This window comes from Nyctibius grandis, chromosome 15 (assembly GCF_013368605.1).
Source record: "Nyctibius grandis isolate bNycGra1 chromosome 15, bNycGra1.pri, whole genome shotgun sequence".
Taxonomy (NCBI): domain Eukaryota; kingdom Metazoa; phylum Chordata; class Aves; order Nyctibiiformes; family Nyctibiidae; genus Nyctibius; species Nyctibius grandis.
Window position 1 is genome coordinate 752,832 of NC_090672.1, and position 21,936 is coordinate 774,767.

At 43.6% G+C, this 21,936-nt stretch overlaps 1 protein-coding gene and 1 long non-coding RNA gene across 51 annotated transcripts in view; one reads left to right on the plus strand and one right to left on the minus strand.

Moving 5' to 3' along the window:
• Positions 1-21,936, plus strand: part of LOC137670456 (uncharacterized) — a 101,918-nt gene that overhangs the window by 9,173 nt on the left and 70,809 nt on the right. The window contains exon 7 of one of the 50 annotated variants that reach the window (XR_011049279.1): positions 13,645-13,777. The exons of 48 other annotated variants lie outside the window; for them this stretch is intronic. This is a non-coding gene — a long non-coding RNA (uncharacterized lncRNA). Of the gene's footprint in view, positions 1-13,644; positions 13,778-21,096; positions 21,215-21,936 lie in introns of all 50 variants that reach the window. One more of the 50 variants, XR_011049281.1, reaches the window with a different exon arrangement.
• On the minus strand, positions 861-19,696 carry LOC137670440 (myosin heavy chain, skeletal muscle, adult-like). The gene is made up of 38 exons (XM_068413292.1): positions 19,475-19,696; positions 19,244-19,387; positions 18,998-19,154; positions 17,673-17,700; positions 17,461-17,575; positions 17,283-17,375; positions 17,091-17,154; positions 16,910-17,008; positions 16,699-16,802; positions 16,480-16,618; positions 15,620-15,738; positions 15,373-15,522; positions 14,837-15,007; positions 13,356-13,665; positions 13,128-13,201; positions 12,350-12,437; positions 12,138-12,255; positions 11,452-11,575; positions 11,230-11,366; positions 10,873-11,128; positions 8,356-8,598; positions 7,963-8,139; positions 7,733-7,878; positions 7,555-7,645; positions 7,077-7,466; positions 6,781-6,907; positions 6,493-6,611; positions 5,714-5,910; positions 5,230-5,413; positions 4,978-5,143; positions 4,679-4,803; positions 4,177-4,485; positions 3,873-4,076; positions 3,458-3,583; positions 3,202-3,372; positions 3,011-3,115; positions 2,773-2,868; positions 861-1,144 (listed from the first exon to the last, which is right to left on the minus strand). Exons 1-38 carry the CDS (start codon positions 19,679-19,681, stop codon positions 989-991), a joined length of 5,829 nt encoding a protein of 1,942 aa, XP_068269393.1. The 5' UTR covers positions 19,682-19,696; the 3' UTR covers positions 861-988.

Here is a 21,936-nt window from a genome sequence, read left to right on the forward strand (position 1 = left end):
CAATGGCCCCCTTCCCTTCCTCTCTCATCCCTTTCCCTTCTTCCCAAAAATACGTTGTCTGTTTAGCCTGTAGGTAGCCAAAAGCAAGGGACAGGTATGTGAGGAAGGAATGGAGGGGTACATCCATCAGTTTTCTTCTTTTCCCTTGCCTGAGGCAATGCCACATGCAGCTTGTTGTGTGAGAGGTGACAAGGCTGACCTTTGAGGTAATGTTGAGGAGGTGTGTTGGTGCCATGCAGTGTGTGAGAAATGGGACCTAAGGGGGAGTTCTTCCAGCACAGGGCCCCAGGCAGGGCTTAGTGTTAAGTCCAATTAAGAGAAACTAGGAGCAGGTGGTGGCAGCACCTGAGGGAATCTAGAGTAAGATAGATGGCACAATTTAGGGGCACTATCGATGTGTCAGAACAGTGCTCTGTGTACTGAAAGTCGTCTCTGCCAGGGAACTCTTGGTCCTTCATGGTGCAGTGTACTGTGACTTCTGATAACTTACTCAGAGACTGATGTTTAGGGTTTGTGACTGCCAGGATCACAAGCAAAAGCAGGGAAAGGAAAGAGGAAAGGGATCACACTCTCTTGCCTTTCACATGGGAAGTAAGCTGTGCTGAAAGGACAATGGGAGAAGCATTAAGAGTATGTGAGAACAGGAGCAGGGCAATTAGCTGCTGGAGACAGAAGAGAGCACAGGCTGGACTACCAGTAGTCTCCACAGGAATGGCCAGCCTCTAAGTTTGCAGGTCCCCAATCCAGAGCTTGCATTAGCTTCTCCCTTCCCCAGCCAGGAGAAGCAAGAAAACTTGTTCTGCAATGCAATATCCCAGGCTTGATCACGAAAAAAAAGGCAGCACTGTGCATACTGTGTATGCAGAGGAATCTATGGTCTTTATTCTCTAGACATTGAGGTGGGTACAAAGACTCATTGCAGAAGAAAGCGACCGAGAGGTTCACATTTTGTGCATCCCTCAGGTCACTTTGTTGCCTCGTGACATCCTCACTCTTCCTCTCCTATCTTCTTGCTGTGGAACTCCCGGCTCTTCACTCGGAGCTTGTTGACCTGTGACTCCGCAATGTCAGCCCGCTCCTCAGCTTCCTCCAGCTCATGCTGGATCTTGCGGAACTTGGACAGGTTGACATTGGACAGCTCCTCCTGTGTGGGGAGAGGGAGTCAGTGGTGAGGAGCCCAGGAGGTTTCGCTCCTCCTGCGCCTCAGCCTCGTGGGGCTGCGGCTCTTCCCTGGGGGAAAGCACAAACCTTCTATCTCCCACCTATCACTGATTGCCCGTAAGCCTCACACAAACCTCTTCATCCTCCCTTGTTTAGAGTATCCCATCCAAACCAACTGTCCTGGTTACGTGTGGATAAAATAATTGAATCCATTTTCTGTTACTTTTTGGTTTAGTTTCTGAGCAGCCATGGGACAGTGATCAAGGCCATTAGCAGTAAGCCAGGGCAGCTGACCCAGGCTGGCCCACAGGTGTATTCTATAAAGTTAAGGTCAGGTTCACTATAAATTGGAAAGCTTGCTGGGGGCTCTTTGTTCTGCTTTCCTCTCTTTATCCATTTCCCCTTCTCCTCTCTTCTCAATGGTTACTATCCCTGGAGGGACTTGTCACCACTCTATGGGCTAAGTATAATTTTGTGTCTTTTGTATTAGTATTGATATTGGTTTTCTTATTTTATTAAATCTGTTTAAATTTCAACCCTCAATTCTCCCTCCTTTTCCCAATTCCCTTTCTCGGCTGGGGAGGGGAGATTTGGCGATAGAACAACGGGTTATTGTTTAGCCTGGGTGCGGGATAAATGGAGACACCAACTAAAACAGCTTTTGAATTGTTATTGCAGTTCTGCCCTCTGGAATGTGCAAAGGGGGATGGACAGCACAGCAGTCTCTGTTTTTATCTGTCGAGAACAAGCTGTTGGTGTGGCAGTTTGTTACTCTTTACACTCAAAATTAGGGCTAAGAGGGAGCAGCAGCACCAAGAAAGAACATGTATACTCCCCAAAGATGAGTTTATATGCTATCCTCAGGGAAGAAGTACCTACCCCCTCCTTCTTTCTCCATATCAGCTGTGACATCTCCTTCTTTTTCCATAGCCATACAACACCTCCCAAAATCCACCCTCTTTTTTCAGCCACTTTCTGCAGTCACATATCTCATTACTTTGTTTTATGAAGAACACTGCTTTGCAGAAGAAATTGAAACTTATGTCCCATTCAGCAGATGAGCTAAAAATCTCCTGTTCTGGCTCAGTATCCTAGGTCTTCACTCTCTGATACAAGGTGAAGAACTTACTGGAGATGAATCAGTTACAACCCATCCACGTCCCTCACAAATCATTCACTCATCATGGGACAGCAAAACCTCTCTATACTGGCCTATGCAGGAAGGAACCTGAATTTATCAGCTGAGAGCTTGGTTGTGAGCCATGTCTGTCAGTCTGTCTTCCTGTATAAAAAAGATTGTAGGACATCCCTTATTTTATCCCTGACAACAGCATGGCCAAAAGAAAGCAATGTCAACCATAATCTGAGGATTATGTTCCTAGAGTTGTTAAATATCTCACAGGTAACCCCTCCTTAAAAGTTTTACAAGGGGGAGTTTCTTGTAGGCACACACTAAACCATTCCCAGATGACTGACCTTTCTTTCCCTGCAATTGAAGTCCATCATTGTTCACTAGTTTCTATGCTTTCCAAAAAACTCATATTAATTTCCTATATGATTTCTGTTCCTCCTCAGAAAGTGATGTTTGTTACCGCTACAAGCAATACTTACAGCCTCCTCAGCTTGTCTCTTGTAGGATTTCACCTTCATTTGCAGCTTGTCCACCAGATCCTGCAGCCTAAGAATATTCTTCCGATCTTCCTCAGACTGGAATGGTTGGTAAGCAGGAAAGAGAATAAACTCTTGGTTTCTCCACACCACAAAATCACATCTCCTCTTGGAGTTCATGTGAAAAGCTTTGCCTTCCTGGGATGAGGGTATGTGAGCCTAAGGAGGCCTCCTGCCTTACCTGGTAGGTCAGCTCCTTCACTCTCCTCTCATACTTGCGCACACCCTTCACGGCTTCAGCGCTGCGCTTCTGCTCAGCATCAACCTCCCCTTCCAGCTCCCGCACCTGCAATGAGAAGTCCATCTTTGGAGCTTCCCTGATGGCTGCTTACGTGACATGTTTGCAGGTGCACAAATACCAGCCCTACGCACTCTGGCCTCCAGCTTCTGGATTTGCTTCTTGCCTCCCTTCAGTGCCAACTGCTCGGCTTCATCCAGACGGAGCTGCAGGTCCTTCACTGTCTGGTCCAGGTTTTTCTTCATCCTCTCCAGGTGGGCGCTGGTGTCCTGCTCCTTCTTCAGCTCTTCTGCCATCATGGCTGCCTGGAGAGCAAGAGCCATTTTCGGGCTGGAGACATTTTGGGGAGAAGGCACTTATCTTAAGCACTGAAAGGAGCCCCCGACTCACATCTGTGATGGCTTTCTTGGCCTTCTCTTCAGCATTGCGGGCTTCCTGGATTGTCTCCTCCATTTCACCCTGAATTTGGGCAATGTCTGTTTCCAGCTTCTTCTTGGTGTTGATCAAGCTGGTGTTCTGTGCAAAGAGAGATGGCAACACTTGTATTCTGAGGCTTGCAATACCAAACCTGCAGCCTGAGCCAAGGCTTTACTCTTCAAGATTGCAATTCAAAATCTGGAATTCTTTTTAAAATGGTTGTTTACAAAATGTCAGTGGTGGGCTCAGGTGATGGGCACTGACCATGCCTTCCCTTGTGGATAGCAGTAGAGAGGCCATTCTACATCACTGTCCTGCCCTATTCTCTGGTATATAGCTGCCCTCTCTGTGAAGTCTCAACACAACTGCTTTTGCACCGCACCCTTACCTGGGTATGGAGGAGCTGCACACGTTCAGTGGCATCCAGAAGTTCCTGCTCAGCCACTTTCCTTGACCTCTCCGTCTGCTCCAGGGCCGCTCGTAGCTCCTCAATTTCAGCCTGCAACAGGTTTGCTCTGCGCTCCACCATGGCCACCTGCTCCTTCAGGTCCTCCTGTGTCCTGAGAGCATCATCCAAGTGTATCTGCGTATCCTGTAAAAGAGACAAGAGAAATTGCAAGGTGGCAGTGCACGCTTGGGTGCCAAAAATGTCAGGGATGTCATTTCCCTTTCTGTAGCTTTGCTGAACACACCTTGAGCACTGCCTGTGTGTTTCTCAGGTTCTTTTGTGCCTCTGCAGCCACACGGTTGGCATGGCTCAGCTGGATCTCCATTTCATTCAGGTCTCCCTCCATCTTCTTCTTCAGCCGCAGGGCTTCATTCCTGCTCCTGATCTCAGCATCTAGGGTGCTCTGCATGGACTCCACAATCCTGAGGTGGTTTCTCTTCATCTGGTCGATCTCCTCATCTTTCTCTGCTATCTTCCTGTCAATCTCAGACTTCACCTGGTTGAGCTCAAGCTGCAGGCGCAGGATCTTCCCCTCTTCATGTTCTAGGGAGGCCTGGACAAGTGGACACAAGCATTTGCAACATCGATAAAGCTATGGCTTGATTTCCAGGCAATCACAGAATATTTCAGGAAATCTCAGCTGGCTGTACTCCCCAGCCAGAACAGAGGGGGACCAAGCAGTTTTTAGCCATATTTCCCCATTGCTCATATTTCTATTGCTGACATCAGTGATTATGGACATGTACCTCAGCTTCCTCCAAGGCAGCCTGGATTTCAGATTTCTCCTGCTCAATCTGCTTCTTGACTTTCTCCAGCTCATGAATTGCCTTTCCTCCCTCGGCAATCTGCTCTGTGAGCTCAGAAATCTCCTCTGTGGGAACAAAGACCAATGGCATGGTCACACACACACAGCTGAATGGGAAGGGTTCTGCCACACCAAGGTGACAGGTATCTTTCCTGACCTGCAGGTACAGACCCATGGGGAGTGGTGGCTAGTAGTGGATAGTGAGAAAGCCCTGCCAGGAGCAGAGGGCCAGGGACTTACGCTGCAAGTTCTTGTTCTCACGCTTCAGCGTTTCCAGGTGGTCCAAGGACTCCTCATAGGCGTTCTTCATCTTAAACAGCTCCGTGCTGAGAGAACGAGACTCCTTCTGGGAGGCTTCCAGCTCAGCCTGCGTTTCCTCATACTTCTGCTTCCATTCTGCCAGGATCTGAAGAGAAACGGGGTGTCAGTATGGATGTGGCAACCAGGAGGGGATGCTCTGCCCAGGAGCCCCAGCTCTGAAGCCCAAAAGACCTTGTCAAAGTTCTTCTGCTTCTTATCCAGAGCTGCGCAGGCAGCATTCGATCGCTCCACGTCAATCATCAGGTCCTCCACTTCATTCTGCAGCCTCTGCTTTGTCTTTTCCAGGGAAGCACATTTGGCATTGACAGCTTCAACGTGTTCCTCTGCATCCTGCAGGCGCTGCGCCAGTTTCTTTCTGGGAGATGTAAGTACAGCTCACATTTAGCACAGAGGAAACAGCATGCTTTCTACAAGAGCATTCTTAATCATTTTGCAGTCTGCAGGCACAGAGAGTGAAGGGTTACATTTATGCTGTTCTTAGCCTTTACCTTTACTGAACCACTAAACCTTCTATAGGATAAAGATTCCCATTTGCTGTTACCCTTCCCCGAAGCAAATCCATTACTTATTCCTCAGAATATCTTGTTGTCTCTCTTCCAATGTCACCTTTGAATTTTCACTCCCCCCGGCTTCTTTACATCCTATCACCACGTACTTGGCCTCCTCCAGTTCCTCCGTGCGCTGAATAGCATCCGTCTCGTATTTGGTTCTCCACTGGGCCACTTCGCTGTTGGCCTTGGACAGGGCACGTTGCAGCTCCCCTTTGGCTTCCTGCTCCTCCTCATATTGTTCCCGGAGCAAGTCGCAGTCATGTCGAGCAGACTGCAAGGCATGTGCCAGGGCGTTCTTGGCCTGGGGAGACAAGGGAATTGGGACAATGAATTGCCTGTGTGATATTAGAATCTTAACTTACGGAAAGTTGTTGAAAACTCTTTGAATTGGGCATTAAGTCAGCCCAAGGGAAAAATGTACATTGATTCCATGTTCTGAGAAGCTTCTTATCGCTTCATTCATCAGAATCTAGAATGTTACCTCAGGGGAGATGATGTATAAACTCTAAATGACAACTAGAAATCTAGGAATTGTTGAATCCTTTTAAATATGTTCTAAAGTTTCAGCTTCCATTATGGAAAAGTAGAATAGAAACACAGTTTTTTAGATATATCTCAGTCTTGTTTTATATGCCACCCTTAATCCAAATAAAGACCTAATGTTGTCCTTCCCTGTCTCAGTATCCAGGTTGGAGGTGATGCCCTCCTCAACTTTTCTTCTCACACTAGAGAAGGAGGTGGCCATATTGTCCATCTAGTTTGAGAGCTCCCAAATTAAAATGACATGGCTAACATATTCTGATTTTATGTGAGAGTAGGAAATATCCTGAAAGAAAAAGGTATCTAAATCTAAAGTCAAACCTACTACAGGAAGTGCCTTTACCTTTATTTCTTCCTCTAAATGTCTCTTTAGTTCCTCGATCTGTTGAGTGAATGCCTGTTTGCCTCTGGATAGCTGAGATATCAAAGCATCTTTCTCTTCAACTTGGCGTGAATATTCACCTGAGAAATTTTACAGATCGACTGTAATTTAAAAAGCAATACTAAACCAATGTGTCTTTAAAGCACTGTATGCCAGTTTACAGTGTATAGACCAATATGTGTAAAACATCATTCTTGCAGTCATTGGTTACAGGTTCTCCCATTCCAGAGGGGTGTGGGAGTGAGTTACCTGCTTCAGTCTGCAGACGAGCTCTTTGCGTATTGAGGTCATTGATCATGCGCTGATGCTCCTCTTCTTTTGTCTTAATCTCACTTAGCTGGTCTTCCAGAGTGCGACACATTTTCTCCAGGTTTGCCTATATGTCAAATACATGGAAGGAAAGAGGACAATCACTAAGTTCTATCATGTTGTTCTCATGAGGAAAAACAATGCAACTGTGTGCAATAGCAAAATGTAATCAGAAGGTTCAAAATCATGTATCAGCTCATGTATCATAGGGCAGTAACCTGACAGAAACTCTATACCTTAGCTTTGGAGACAGACTCCATGTTACTGGCCAAGTCGTCAATCTCCATCTTCAGCTCACTCTTCTCCTTCTCCAGCTTCTGCTTCACTCGTTGCAGGTTGTCGATCTGCTCCCCAAGCTCAGCTGTGCTGTCCGCGTGCTTCTTCCGCAGGGTGGCAGCCGTGGCTTCGTGCTGCAGCGTGGCCTCTTCGAGGTCGCGACGCATCTTCTGAAATTCTGCCTCACGCTTCTTGTTCATCTCAATCTGAGCTGCGGTAGCCCCTCCTGCTTCTTCCAGGCGCTCGCTGATCTCCTCTAGCTCCCTCGAGAGGTCAGCCCGATGCTTCTCTGCTTTTGCCCGAGAGGTTCGCTCTGCCTCAATTTCCTCCTCCAGTTCCTCAATACGAGCCTGGAGAACATTAGGGACCCTTCACACCCATGCCCTCCTCCTACCTGACCTGTGTCTGGGTGAGACAGGGGTAGGAACAAAGACTTGCCTGCAGCTCCTTGATCTTCTTCTGTAACTGGATACCCAGAAGTTGCTCGTCCTCGATTTTGCTCTGGATCTGGCTGATTTCAAAGTCTTTCCTTTGCACAAAGCAAACCGTGTTAGAGCTCAAAGAAAACAGACAAGTGCACCAGCCCAGCACTCGGGTGCCCCACAGACACACTTACTTCTTCAGTTTCTCATCCAGCTGCTGCTTATCATTTTCCAAATCCATTATGCTGTCATGGGCCAGTTTCAAGTCCCCTTCGAGTTTCCTCTTAGCTCTCTCAAGGTCCATGCGCAGTTTCTTCTCTTGCTCCAGGGACCCTTCCAGCTAAAAGAACAAGACCATCAGTGCTCCACCAGTCAGGTTTAACTCCATATCTGTCCTGTTCTTGCTGTATGTCTGTGTACTTACATCATCCACTTGCTGCTCCAGCTTGGTTTTAGCTTTGGTCAGAGTATTGACTTTGTCCTCTTCTGCCTGCAGGTCATCCAGTGTCTGCTGATGGGCCTCTTGGAGGGCTTTCTTCTCTTTTGTCAGCTTCACAATGGTCTCATCCAGGGCTGCCATCTCCTCTGTGAGGTTTTTCACCTACAAATATAAGCAATTGTCAAAATTAGGTGGAGAACAGGACTTCTGGTGCAGTGAGATTTTCACTTTGCAGTGCTTAGCCAGGAGTTTTATTTCCGCTGCCCTTATGAGGCCCAGCTTAAATGTTCCAAAGCCAACATATCTTTGGGTAGCAGGCTCTTTTGCTCCAAGAAGCAATGATTTTTTGACCCCTTATGTGACACCCCATGTGTGTACCTTGTTTTCAGTGGCATGCTTTTCCTTCTCCACTTTGGCCAACGTTAACTCCAGGTCATCAATATCTTTCTTCAGCTCTGAACATTCATCCTCCAGTTTTCTCTTCTTGGCTGTCAGCTCGGCATTAATTTCCTCCTCATCTTCAGCCCTTTCAGTCACCTCTTTAACTTTGGCCTCCAGCTGGATTTTGGTTTTGATGAGCTGGTCACACCTTTCCTCTGCATCAGCCAAGCTATCTGCTTCCTGGTGGGGAGGCACAGGTTTTTTTGGTTTGTTTTCTGAACTTTTCTATGTAAGTGTGTGTTAAAATGGTGACTGAAGTTGGCCTTTCCTCAAGCAACCTTAATCTTGCTTTTTTTCTTTTCCCTGAGATGCGTTATACAGCTTCTCAGTTGGAAACAATAGTGATTCCTAAACTTTTTTCTCTCTCCTAAAAGTGTCTCACAGATCTGGTAGTTGTGAGAATTTCTCATTTATCTAGAGGCGAAACAGCTTGGAGACATTTCTCTTCACAAACAGAGTATTCAATATCTTTGCTTTTGTAACTGAATCCTTCTGAACGCAATATTCTGTTGGAACTAAAGGCTCTGATAGTCTCGACAATAATTAAATAAAAAAAAGATTACTCTTTCTCTAAATGTATTAAGACTGCTTCTTGTGCAAGTGGGGTCTTACCATTGTAAATAAGCTACCTATGTTTCATCCTTCCATACTGTGTCTGGAGTGGCATATGCTGGTTTCAGCTGATCACTGCATCATCTTACTCTTTGGTGGGCTTTTGGTATAATTAATTTGTTTTGTCTCAAATGAATTTGAAAGGCAAATATCTTAGAAGCAAATCCAATGGGATATTTATTTTTATCCGTATACTAGGGAAAGCAGGTAATCCAGGCTTCCCATTTTATACGGGAATGTTCAAATAATTGGGTAATTAGGTACAGCGTTACATTTTTAGTTGGTAATTTAAGTAATTTAATGAGTAGATTAAGATGACTTTGTAAAGTGGCATTTGAATATCAAATACTTTTGTGTATATATATATATATATATATATCAGGGCAATGGTTGGACTTGATGATCCCAGAGGTCTCTTCCAACCTGATTGATTCTGTGATTCTGTGATACTTTTAGGCAATATTTTATTTTGTGAAATGCTGTGTCTACAAGGTTGATAGGATTGTGGTGGTAAAATTATTAATATTTGAGATTGAGCGGTCTGGCTATGAAGTTATCTTTACTACAAGAATATTCATTTCAACTAAAGCTAGCAGTCCACGATTGTTTCCAACTTCCCACTTTTGAGCTAAGATAATATCAGGTGTGCCACTCCTATAAGCTCCACCAAGAGCCAGTCTCTCCATATTGCCATGTTATCTACTGTGATTCCTTAGAATTGTTGCAGTTAGCAAGCTACTTAAATAGAACATCCCTCCCAAGGATGGATAGCTGGTTTTGTTAACATTGAAATGATTGGTTTTCCTTACCACTTACTTTTTTTCGGATACATTATATAGGTTGGGTCTCTGCAATCAATTGGCAGAGAACAGGGGAGCAGTGAGAAGATGGTGTCTGAGTGTTCTCTCACTGTGTTTATAGTTAATAAAGCTTCTGTCTGACCTATTCTAAATTGTGCCCCCAGACTGAGGACCCCAACACGAGTACATTATGGAAAGATGGCTTTTAGTGGAAAGGAATGTTCTTTGAATAAAGATATCTTCTTAGCCAGACCTCTCAGTCTTAAATATTAATAATTTTACCTCCACAGGATGTTGTTTGCAGTGGCACTACCGTAGAAAATCCAGATTAGAGATGCAAAAAACTACGATGTTCAAAAAAACTAAAACTTCTGCTTCATTATAAATTTTGTTTATGACCTTGATTCATACCAGTTAATTCTAAAGCATACAGAGCTCTTTTGTGTAATTAACAACTGAGGGAAGAAGAAACACCCCTGGATGATGTGACTTTTTCTCAGAAACAGGAACTCTGTGTCCATGTATTCTTAGGCTAAGGAGAAATTTGAAGCTGTATTTCCCAATTACTGAGTATGAATGATTAACTGCTAGTTATTAAGCAAAGGGTGGATGGCTTTTCCTTCACCTGAATTCACAAGTACCACTTTCAACTCTGGCTTGCTTTTATGCTCCAAAATTAATTCATTGTTCTACATCCTGGTGAGATGAAGATACGCCCTGCAGGAATCACCTGCTCAGAGGGAGTCGGGGGTTCAGGCAAAACTCTGCTCTGAGTATTCCATGTGGGCTAGCTATATCTGCCTCCTTCCTCTGAAAGAAAGAGCACTGACTCCTTCTTGGAGCTCCCTGCTTCTTTGCACTGTCTGTCAGTGCTCACCACGCCACTGCCTGACACTTGTTTCCTCAACTTCACACACATATGATGGATAATTCACCAAATATCTGACTTCTGTTCTTCTACAGTCTGACCTTCTGTTCCTAAAGTACAGTCTGAATGTTGAGACTGCTTTTCTGAGTGATAAATTAATGGTGATAAACTCACAGCCTGCACTTGGAGCTGCAGGTCATTTTTCTCCTGGATCAGGGCCACCATTTTCTCCTCCAGCTCCTTCCTCTTTGCTTCAGACTTTGCAAGCTCTTCCTTGGTTTTCTCAAACTCTTGTTTCATGTTGGCCATCTCCTTCTCAGATTCTGCACTCTTCAGCAAGGGCTTGATCTTGAAGAACAGCTTCATCCAAGGCCAGTGTTTGACATTCATGAATGCACGAACATTGTACTGGATGCAGAAGATGGACTCCCTGAAGCATAATTCAAATGTACATGGAATATGTTCAGTGTGATGAGTGCCAACGCTTTCCCCCAAGTCCAGTGACTTTAACTGAAGATAAGAAATGTCTACCTCCTCTCCACCATTCTCTGGTATTCCACTCTCATCAGGAAGCCCCTGCACCTGGCCTGTGTGCGGGTGATGAGCTGTGCCAGCTTCTCATCCCTCATCTCCTCCAGGAGTCCCAGCAGCCCAGCTTTGAAGAACACCTTGAGAAAGGGAATGTGGCAGCACATCACTGTCAGGTAGAGCAAAGCACAGACCGGCAGTGAGTGAGCCAAGGAGGGCTTGTACCTTGGTGTGGCCAAATTTGTACTGGGTGTGATCCACATCAATTGACCCAAGAAGCTTCTCAGAAGCCTTCTTGCTATCAATGAACTGTCCCTCTGGGATAGCACTGGCATTAAGCACCTTGTATCTGTGAAAAGAGCAAGAGGAAGATAAGGCTGTTTTTTCCCAACCAACACACACTAGCTACTGAACCCCACCAGCTCACATACAGCTATTTTTGACAACAGAGTCCAGCCTGAATGAACCAACATTGCTTTTAATGATCATAGAATTGTTTTGGTTGTGAAGGGCCTTTAAGATCATCAAGTCCAACCATTAACTTAGCACTGCCAAGTCCACCACTAAACCATGTCCCTAAGCGCCACACCTATGGCTCTTTTCAATACCTCCAGGCATGGTGACTCCACCACTTCCCTGTGCAGCCTGTTCCAACGCTTGATAACCCTTTCAGTGAAGAAATTTTTCCTGACATCCAATCTAAACCTCCCCTGGCATAAGTTTCCTCTCATCTTATCACTTATTACTTGGGAGGAGACCGACCCCCACCTTGCTACAACATCCTTTCAGGTAGTCGTAGAGAGCAATAAGGTCTCCCCTCAGCCTCCTTTTCTCGAGACTAAACAATCCCAGTTCCCTCAGCCACTCCTCATAAGGTACTGAAATGATGCTGAGAAGTGCAGTGCTCTTACCTCTGTTTGAAGTCAGCATAGAGGACTCTGCTGGGGAAACCTTTCCTGCAAATTCTGATGCCTTCCAGCACGCCGTTACATCGCAGCTGGTGAAGTACCAGTTCATGCTCCATGGCACCTAGCAATTCAGAGCATAAATGAATACCACAGTTTCCAGTGCAGAGGGGAATGGATGTATGAGAGCAAGTTCTCTTTCTGCTTGAGCATCTTACCAGGTGTTTTTGTTTCATTTGGGATGATGCAACGGACAAAATGGGGGTGAGTGCTGCGTAGATTGGTCATCAGCTTGTTTAAGTTCTCCTAGAGGGACCAGTTAGTAATGTGAGTTTCCTGTGTCCAGTGTTTGATGCATCAAGCCCATCATAATGACTTTACGACTTCTCAAAATTAGCTGGGTTTCAGAACACTTAGGTAAAAGCACAGAAACCAAATATTTCTTCTATTTGAAGATATTGAACACCATTTTTAAAGACTAAAATACTACTATGTTGCAATTGATCCAGTGGAAACTAATATACAATTTCACACTTTCACGCAAAGTAATTAACTTTTAGGTTTTTCATGTTCTGCCTTCTAATGTCAATCTACTTAAGTTTAAAAAAGTGTGTTTTCTTCAAATAAGATAAATATCTCCTTGGAGAATGTTTATAAGTAGAATCTCAATTCTTCAACATATTAACCTCACAGAAATGCAGGAATGCTAAAATTATAGTTCTAGTCTGACCCAAAGACATAAAAATGTAAAGATCTGAATACTATCCACTCCAAACAAAGCAAAACAAAAAAAAAATCAGATTTTCATGATCTCTGAAGACTGAATGCTTATTTTTGAACACATTAGCAATATTGAAACTGATCCTGGAAAACCTGATGTGGAATTTCTGAAGAATTTTACCACCATTACAGCAATGCAAAATAGCCTTTTGAAATGTAATATTATCTCACCCCCTTTCTTCATATTACAAAGAGATAACAAATGCAGTACTGTACCCGGAAAAGAGCTGAGACAGTCTGGAAAGAAGAACCCTTCTTCTTGCCACCCTTCTTGCCACCACCACCAGCCTCTGCAAATGGAAGAAAAGGAAAAAAGTATTAAAATATGGATGTTGCATATTGGAGACTACAGAACAGAAAACAACTTTAAATGTTTAGTGTTTACTGCTTTAATTCTATGTCAAGATTGTCCCACACTGAAAATACAATTTTCAGAGAGCTGACCTGCATCTGCTCCACCATAAGTGGCAAAGAGTAAGGCCAGTGTCTTCAGTGATGATTTCTGGTACAACCCAATGACAGTTTCATTCAGGGGGTCTTTGTTCTTCTCAAGCCAGCCAGAGATGTTGTAGTCCACTGTACCAGCATAGTGCACCAGAGAGAAGTGGGCCTCAGCCTTGCCTTTGGCAGGTTTGGGCTTCTGGAAGTTGCTGGACTTGCCCAGATGCTGATCATAGAGCTTGTTCTTGAAAGAGGTGTCAGTTGCCTTGGGGAACATGCACTCCTCTTCCAGGATGGAGAAGATACCCATGGGCTGGAAGACATTACAACAGACAAGAGAGAGAAAAAGATTAGAAAGGAGACATCCCTTGGTTGGAAAGTTGCTGGAGTCAGAAGAGAAAGCTGTTCATCTGCATTTCACGACAGTAAGTCAGAGAAAATCACAGAATGGTTGGGGTTGGAAGGGACCTCTGGAGATTATCTAGTCCAACCTCCCCTGCAGGTTCACCCAGAGCATGTTACACAGGGTGGGTTTTAAGTATCTCCAGAGAAGGAGCTTTTACTACCTTCCTGGGCAGCCTGTCCCAGTGCTCTGTCCCCCTCAAAGTGAAGTTTTTCCTCATATTCAGATGGAACTTCCCATGTTTTAGTTTGGGCCAGTTGCCCCTGTCCTGTCACTGGGCACCACTGAAAAGAGTCTGGCCCCATCATCTGCCCTTAAGGTAATTGTAAGCATTGATAAGATCCCCTCTTAGTCTTCGATTCTCCAGGCTGAACAGATCCAGCTCTCTCAGCCTTTCCTCATAAAAGAGATGATCCAGTCCTCTGATCATCTTTGTAGCCCTCTGCTGGACTCTCTCCAGTAGTTCTTTGTCTTTGCTGAACTGGGGAGCCCAAACTGGACACAGTACTCCCAATGTGGCCTCACTAGGGCAGTGTAGAGGGGAAGGATAACCTCTCTCGACCTGCTGGCCACACTCTTCCTAACACACCCCAGGACACCAGTGGCCTTCTTGGCCACATGGGCACATTGCTGGCTCGTGGTAAACTTGTTTTCCACCGGGACTCCCAGGTCCTCTGTAGAGCTGCTTTCGATCAGGTCAAGCCCTTACCTGTAACAAATTAACTAAGGCTCAACTTTTTTCCGTGTTGCTGTTTCATTTGAACTATGTAAATGCCTTTGCTAATGAAAAAACTACAAATACAACATTCCAAAATAGTATCCTCTCCATAAAACTTCTTTACTGATAGGTACTTACAGAACATGACAGTCTTTTATATAACTTCATTTTGTAATCTGGAAATGAATACTCTCACCAAAAGTCCTGATATCTGAGTATGATCTCCAAAACCACTTCCACTCTGTTGCTACTTTAATGGGGTACATATTTGAAGAAGCCAGAATATTCTCACATGCGTCTAAAGTATGTCTCTTGGCAAGTATGGAGGATCCAACATATAGCACACTTGAACAGGAAGGATACCTTCTCAATCAGCTCAATGCAGGCAGCCAGGTCCATCCCAAAGTCAATAAATGTCCATTCAATTCCTTCCTTCTTGTACTCCTCCTGCTCCAGCACGAACATGTGGTGGTTGAAGAACTGTTGCAGTTTCTCATTGGTGAAGTTGATGCACAGCTGCTCAAAGCTATTGAACTGCCAAACATAAAAAGACATGCAACAGTTTCAAGGTTCAGCAATAATAGCAAGGTCTTTTCTTGTGCAATCCTGATTCATCATGGGTGATACTTTAAATATAAGGCCTCTTGCTGTGTATTTTCCTTATGCTATCTCTCTAGGATAGGCTTTGCATCTTGAAAAGAGAGATGGTTTCAAATTCAGTGTAATGAGGAGATTTGTTTTCTTTTTTTGTTGTTGTTTTTTGGTAGGATTAAAAAAGGTGATTCCAAAAGCCTTGCAAATAAGTGTAGGAAGATAGTAACTTCTATTAAAAATATATCTCAACATTCCCTTTACTCTCAGTTGTCCTATGAAAATGCTAGGAAAACTGTGTTCCTTACATCAAAGATCTCAAAGCCAGCAATGTCCAGGACACCAATGAAGTACTGTCTGGGTTGCTTGGTATCCAGCTGTTGGTTGATACGAATAACCATCCACAAGAACATCTTCTCATAGACAGCCTTTGCCAGAGCACCCACTGAATTGTTCACCTAAAGCCAGGAGAAAGGTTTGGAGGTTACTATACACAGCAGAGGAGAATCAATGGGAACCATCAAAGCGTGTTCCAGGTTACCATATTTTTCCTACCTGCTGCACAGTTTGACCCTTGGTCACATATTCATTCCCCACCTTGACTCGTGGGTAGCACAGTGCCTTGAGCAGATCAGCTGAGTTCAGACCCATAAGGTAGGCAGCCTTGTCAGCAACTGAAGACCAGAAAAGGGTGAGAGAGAAATAAATATTGGACAATTCCTAAAATTTGGTCCTTGAGGGACTGTCTCAAAAGTAACAGCAGTGTTCACTGTTACAGAGTTGCAAAATATCTGAGTCCAAGCTACAAAGTTAATTTCTCTGTTGTCTTCAGGTTTCAGAGTCTACAACACTTTCTGAGCTTCGGTTTCTACAAACGTCCCTTCAAGAGAACTCATTGCTTTCATCCTTTTTCAGGCATGACTATGGGACTTCACACTTTCTTTCTAGTCATATAGCAAGAGGATTCATCACTCAGAGAGATGGAGGCATGGAATTTCAGCGGTCACAGAGACTAATCAAATACACATCTCACATCAGAGTTCCCTTAAATAGGTGAGGGTGAATAGGAGCACAGTCTCCCATCCTGTTAGGGCTGAACCACTTCACTACTCCACAATACAGCAGAAACTGCAAAGCGTATTCCAAGAAAAGCATGAGTAATAATGTTACAGGAATTGACATCCATGCCTCCTTGCTTCCTGGCAGTGTACACCAGATCTCTTCTTCATTAAGTAGTCACAGAACAAAATTACAGGTATCATTAGATGAGATACCTGTCTCAACTGTCATCTAGCCATTGAACAAATATTTTTTTAGTTTACGCTTTTGCATATTTAAAGCCTGCAATCTGCCTAAGTCCTTCTTGTAGTGACAAAGACAATCTCTTTTGGAAAGTTTGCTGGATCTGCTGATACCTTCTGTGCCATCAGGCTCTGCCTGCTCCTCTCGTTGTTTCTGCTTGAACTTCAAGTTCCCGTAGTGCATGACAGCTCCTGTCAGCTTGTAGATGGCAGACTTTTCATCAGCACTGAAGCCCAGGATGTCAATGGCACTCTGGCAACAGAAACAGTAAAGTAAATGTATATGTACCAGGGCTCCTATCCACCAGATGACCCATTTGGTAAGTTACTTACATCTGTAGCCATCAGCTCCTCCTGGTCATCAATGCTTGGAACAGTGATTTCACCTTGACTCACAAAGTGATAGTCATAGGGGTTGGTGGTAATGAGAAGCATGTCTGAAAGCAATAAAAGAGAAAAAAAAAAAGCTTACTCTAGCTTTCCAGATGACACAATGATCTGTTTCTCAGTGAACTTCCTTCAAAAGAGTTAGTGGCCTTCCTACCAATTAGCTCCGGCTTCTTGTTGGACATGATCTGATAAAATATGTGGTAGCTTCTTTCTGCCTTGAGCTGGAAAGTGACTCTGGACTTCTCCAACAGATCTGGCAAGGACAGTAGGACAGAGTTAGCACAAGAACTGGGGAGGGTTAGAAGGAATGTGATCATGCCAGGAGAGTCTCTTACAAGTTTCAATGTCAGCAGAAGCCAGTTTGCCTGTGGCCCCAAAGTGGATTCTGATGAATTTGCCCTGTTAAGGAGAAGCAGAAGCATTTCAGCCTGGATGGGTTCTTTTGACATCTCCTTTACATGGATACTGCTAGGGCGTCACTTATCATGTAATGAGAGGGAGAGATTTTGTCCAAAGCAACAACTTACAAAGCGTGAGGAGTTGTCATTCCTCACAGTCTTGGCATTTCCAAAGGCCTCCAGCAGTGGGTTGGCGCTGATGATTTGATCCTCAAGCGTTCCCTGCAGGATGATAATTACTCAGTTACAGTGTTTAGTTGACATGACAATTACATGTCAAGCATTCAGTCTGCTCTTCCTGACTCACGTGCATTTTGCCAGATGGCTGCTCTTCCTTCTTCTTATCCCCGCTCGCTGCAATTGTTGCAAAGTACTGGATGACACGCTTTGTGTTCACAGTCTTCCCTGCACCAGATTCTCCGCTGTCAACCAAAGAGAGAAGCAGAGAGCGTGTGGTCAGGCAGGGGGTCCCCTGGCACTGGGCAGCCTTGCAGGGACCCAAGCAGGGAGTGTACATACGTGATCAGGATCGACTGGTTCTCTCGATCTGTGAAAAGACACAGATAAGAAAACTTTTCCTAGTGCTCATGAATAACAAAGAACTCAAAAACTAGGAGAAAAATATGAACTGAAGCTTCCAGAGGACACAGGAGTAGAAGACAGTGAAAAGCCTCGGGAATTCTAGTGGATACTTTTGATGCTTACAGCAGTACTTCAGATATTATCAACTGGATCAGTAAAGACATCACTTCAGAGTAGCTTTTGTAGTCTTATGCCTTCAGGCTATTGTCTTCTCATCAGGCTACTTATTTCTCTCTTATTAGGTAAGTATATGTAATGAAAATATTGAGGTTGGGCTTTGACAGCATGAAGATAAAGTTTTCCTGAGTAATCTTATAGAAATTTGGAGGCATCATGAACAACAGAAATGTCTGATCAACCTCTTTCACTATTTTTCATCTCTTCTTTTTTTGAACCCCTATATATATATAAAAATTATGTATTCCTCAGATCATACATAGACAAGTTTAATATTTCATTTTTCTATTCTGGATCTAATTCCTGGCTTTTAACAAAAGAACAGGAAAAGAAGATCTAAAATTCTGCACATCTTTGATTTCAGTGCACACACAGGGAAGAGAAAATAAGAGGTGGAAGGAAGAGGAGAAAGTGGAAAGACCTTTTTTAAAGCCATTCACTGCAAATGCTAAAAGCTTTATTTTTTTCCTTGACATTGCTTTCTGCGGTTTACTTTTCACTGTAAGGTGCAATTGATTTACAGTTGCATAGATCAGTATAGAGGTTACACAGATCATTAAAGGCTGTATGTACTTTAGATCACCCAGTAATCTTTTCCATCACGAATGCCATTTGCATAATAATCAAGTGAAGCCTATGTACCTGTTCAATGGAGAGATACTCTGTTTTACTTGTTAGCACTGATGCTTGCAAACTTGGACTGTTTACACATCATTTATAGGGTATGTGTGATATTATTGTACTTTGTACTCTCTGACTAAGACTAGTTTAGTGATTAACATACATAAATCTATGCATATATGTAAGATCTCATTACAGTTAGTAAAGTCTACACCAGAAAATAGGTGTCTTCTTTCCAGTTAATTTACTCCTAGATTATTTTCATTAGGCCTAGGTCTTTATTGATTCTAATGGGAACACAGACACTCAGCTCACACAAACCATTACAGTTAAGTGCATTAATCTTCCATTAATTTCACACACACAATATTTTAAGTGTTGCACCATATTTCCAGAGAATACCCTACATTTCCCTCTACAGATAGATCATTGCAAGAGCAGTTCAAAGGAAATCAAGCACTCACCAGTCAGCATGAACTGATAGGCATTGTCAGAGATGGAGAAGATGTGTGGAGGGGCCTCCTGGCGCTTCTTGCCTCGGTAGGCCAATACCACCTCTGGGTTGTACACCGGCAGCCACTTGTAGGGGTTGACAGTGACGCAGAAGAGACCCGAGTAGGTCTGTGAGGAAGAGAGCACGTTGGCTTCCACTAAGCCTAGCAGAGCAGATCCTCCTATCTCCCCATAGGAAGACTGCTGCTGGTACTTACATAGATCATCCAGGCTGCGTAACGCTCTTTGAGGTTGTATAGCACAGCGGGTTCGTGGAGGTGGGTCATCATGGCCATGTCCTCGATTTTATCATACTTGGGAGGGTTCATGGAGAAGATTTGATCTTCCTTCACGGTCAGGGTCTGCCAAGGAAACGAAAGATCCATGTATGTCAGATAAAATCTCAGAATGAGAATCAAATGCTGATCTGAAGCTTGAATTCTGCTCACCTCTCCACCTTCAGTCTTGACAGTGACCTTCCCTGATTCCCTGCTCTGGACTGTCCCTTTCACAAAGGATTCTTTAGGATGAGCCACAAACACCGATGACTTGGCATCGAAAGGCTTATTCTGGGCCTCAATTCTCTCCTTCTCTGACTTTCGGAGATAAGGAGCCGCCTCCCCAAAAACAGCCATCTCGGAGTCTGCAGAGGCCATGTCTGCACTTTATTGAAAGCACGTCAGCAGAGGTGTCTGGTGGGGAAAAAAAAGGTTGTGGATCACGGAGAAGAATTATATTATCTATATCAGTATGAAAACTCCTTGCTCTTTAGCTAATAAATTGCCAGCTAGTCTCCCAGAAAAATCTCTTAGAAGCAACCACTGAAATCCAATTTGATTTCAACTTAAAATTACCTAAGTCCCACTCAAGAGTGAGACTTAGTTTTCTAAAATACATAGGTTTTGTAACCTTAAATAGAATATCTTCTGAATATTGACTACAATTTGGTAACTTACCTTGATGAATTCTGACCAGATTTGAGGTCTTCACATAAAAGAATCTACAGACAGAGAAAATCACTCTCTGTTCTGGTCCTTAATTATGACTAATGAATCTTCAAAAGAGTAGTTTCTTGTTAGAAGTATTACCTTGTGTGCTAAAAATGTAAAATTACTTCATTTTTTTTTGTTCTTCCCTATTTTCAAGAGCCTGAGCAAAAGTCAACAGAAATATAAGAGGACGTACGAAGAGAACTCGTGCAGCTATATAAAAGTCCTGTTTTAGAGTGTAGTCTAGGACTGCATTATTCAGAGTGTTACCTTTGGAGAAAGGCTTGTATCCTGGAAACTGGCCAACCCTGTAAAATAGGAATAGCAGTTGTTTCTTATCGCTGCACAGAATTCCAGAGACAAATTAGAGATTGAAGATACAGATATGCATTGAAATTATATTGAAAATTTTTGTTCACATGGGCACTCCCTTGTGGAAATGGTTGCCAGAGGCAGGAGAAATGGAATGAGATATTGCAAGGACATTATCCTCTTTCTTCAAGCTCACAAAATGCATGCACTTACCTTGAAGCCTTCCGTGGAGACAGGCCAGACTTGTCCCTGGGAGATTTTATAGTGTCTCGTCTGCAGATGCTGCAGATGCTCCCCCTTTCTTCGGTCAAAACATTTCTGGCAAACCTTCTTTGGCAAAGCATTGTCTGGCAAACTAAGGGCATAATTGTCATTTGATTTGAATGATATAATTAGAACATTTTTACATCTTACTGACTATGTGAATACATCTATAAATAATTTCTCAAGAGTGTTAAGGAGAGAATCTAGACTACTCAAGGCACTTAGAGAACTTGGATGCAGGGACTTATGGTTCCTATTGCTGGCTTTCTCAGTGATTTGCTGCTTGACCCATGGTAGTTTCCTTGGTATGTTTATACCACAATTTTTCAGTCATGCAATGGGGGTGATATTGATAAAGTCCGTGATGCTTTAGTGACACATGCATTGAGAAGAACAGGAAAAATATGTCAAAACCCAGCAAATAATTGTTGTTAAGAGCCACTTTTCAGTGGTATTTTCTAAAAAGCAGAAAGTCAAAATGTATTACAGCTGAGGTTTCTGTATAGGACACTGTCAATAGCTGAGAGGGTTTGAAATACAGTGCGTTGAAAGCCTGAACCCAAGCAATGGGAGACTCGACTCTGAAATTGAGCGCTTGAATAGATTCCTGAGCTGACTTTTAAGGTATTAAATTAAAATATATACTTGTGCATGCATAAATAATATATGTTTTTGTGCATATTTAATTTAAAAAATGATTCCCCAAGAAACTGCTTTCTCACTGTTCACTCCCTTACATTTTTTACTTGCATTTGACATATGCCTGCTCCTATTATTGTCCGCATAAATAACCAGTTCCCTCTATCAATTCTGAAGTTCCAGAGGCTCCCATAGCCCCTCCCCCTACCCACAACTCCCCAAAACAACATGCCTTACCCTGCCATGTTTGTACACACAATCACACATATCATCTCAGCATATAGTCCCAGATACTACACATTCTGATAAATCCTCAGTCTAGCACTGCAGTGCCATCAAAATAGGCATATTTACACATTCACAGTCCCAGAAAAATCTAACGACACAGTACTCCATGTACCAGAGCATTAGAGGTTGCAAGCAGCCTTGTGTAATGATGATGGTATGGGAAAAGGAGATTTACTAGTAGTCCAAAAGACTAACCAGTCTAGTCTTAGGAAAGCGTGTAATCACTTAAACTTCTTCAGATCCTCCAGATCTAACCACATCCTTCTCCTGGTCATTTGCATTTCAATCATTAAAATATCTCAGTAAATAACACAGGGAAGAGGATAGAAAAACTATGTCTGGTGTCCAGTGTAATATACAGCATCAGACGATGCCCTGTGCAGTAGGAGCCCCTTCCAAGAGTGCTCTCTGCAGCACCC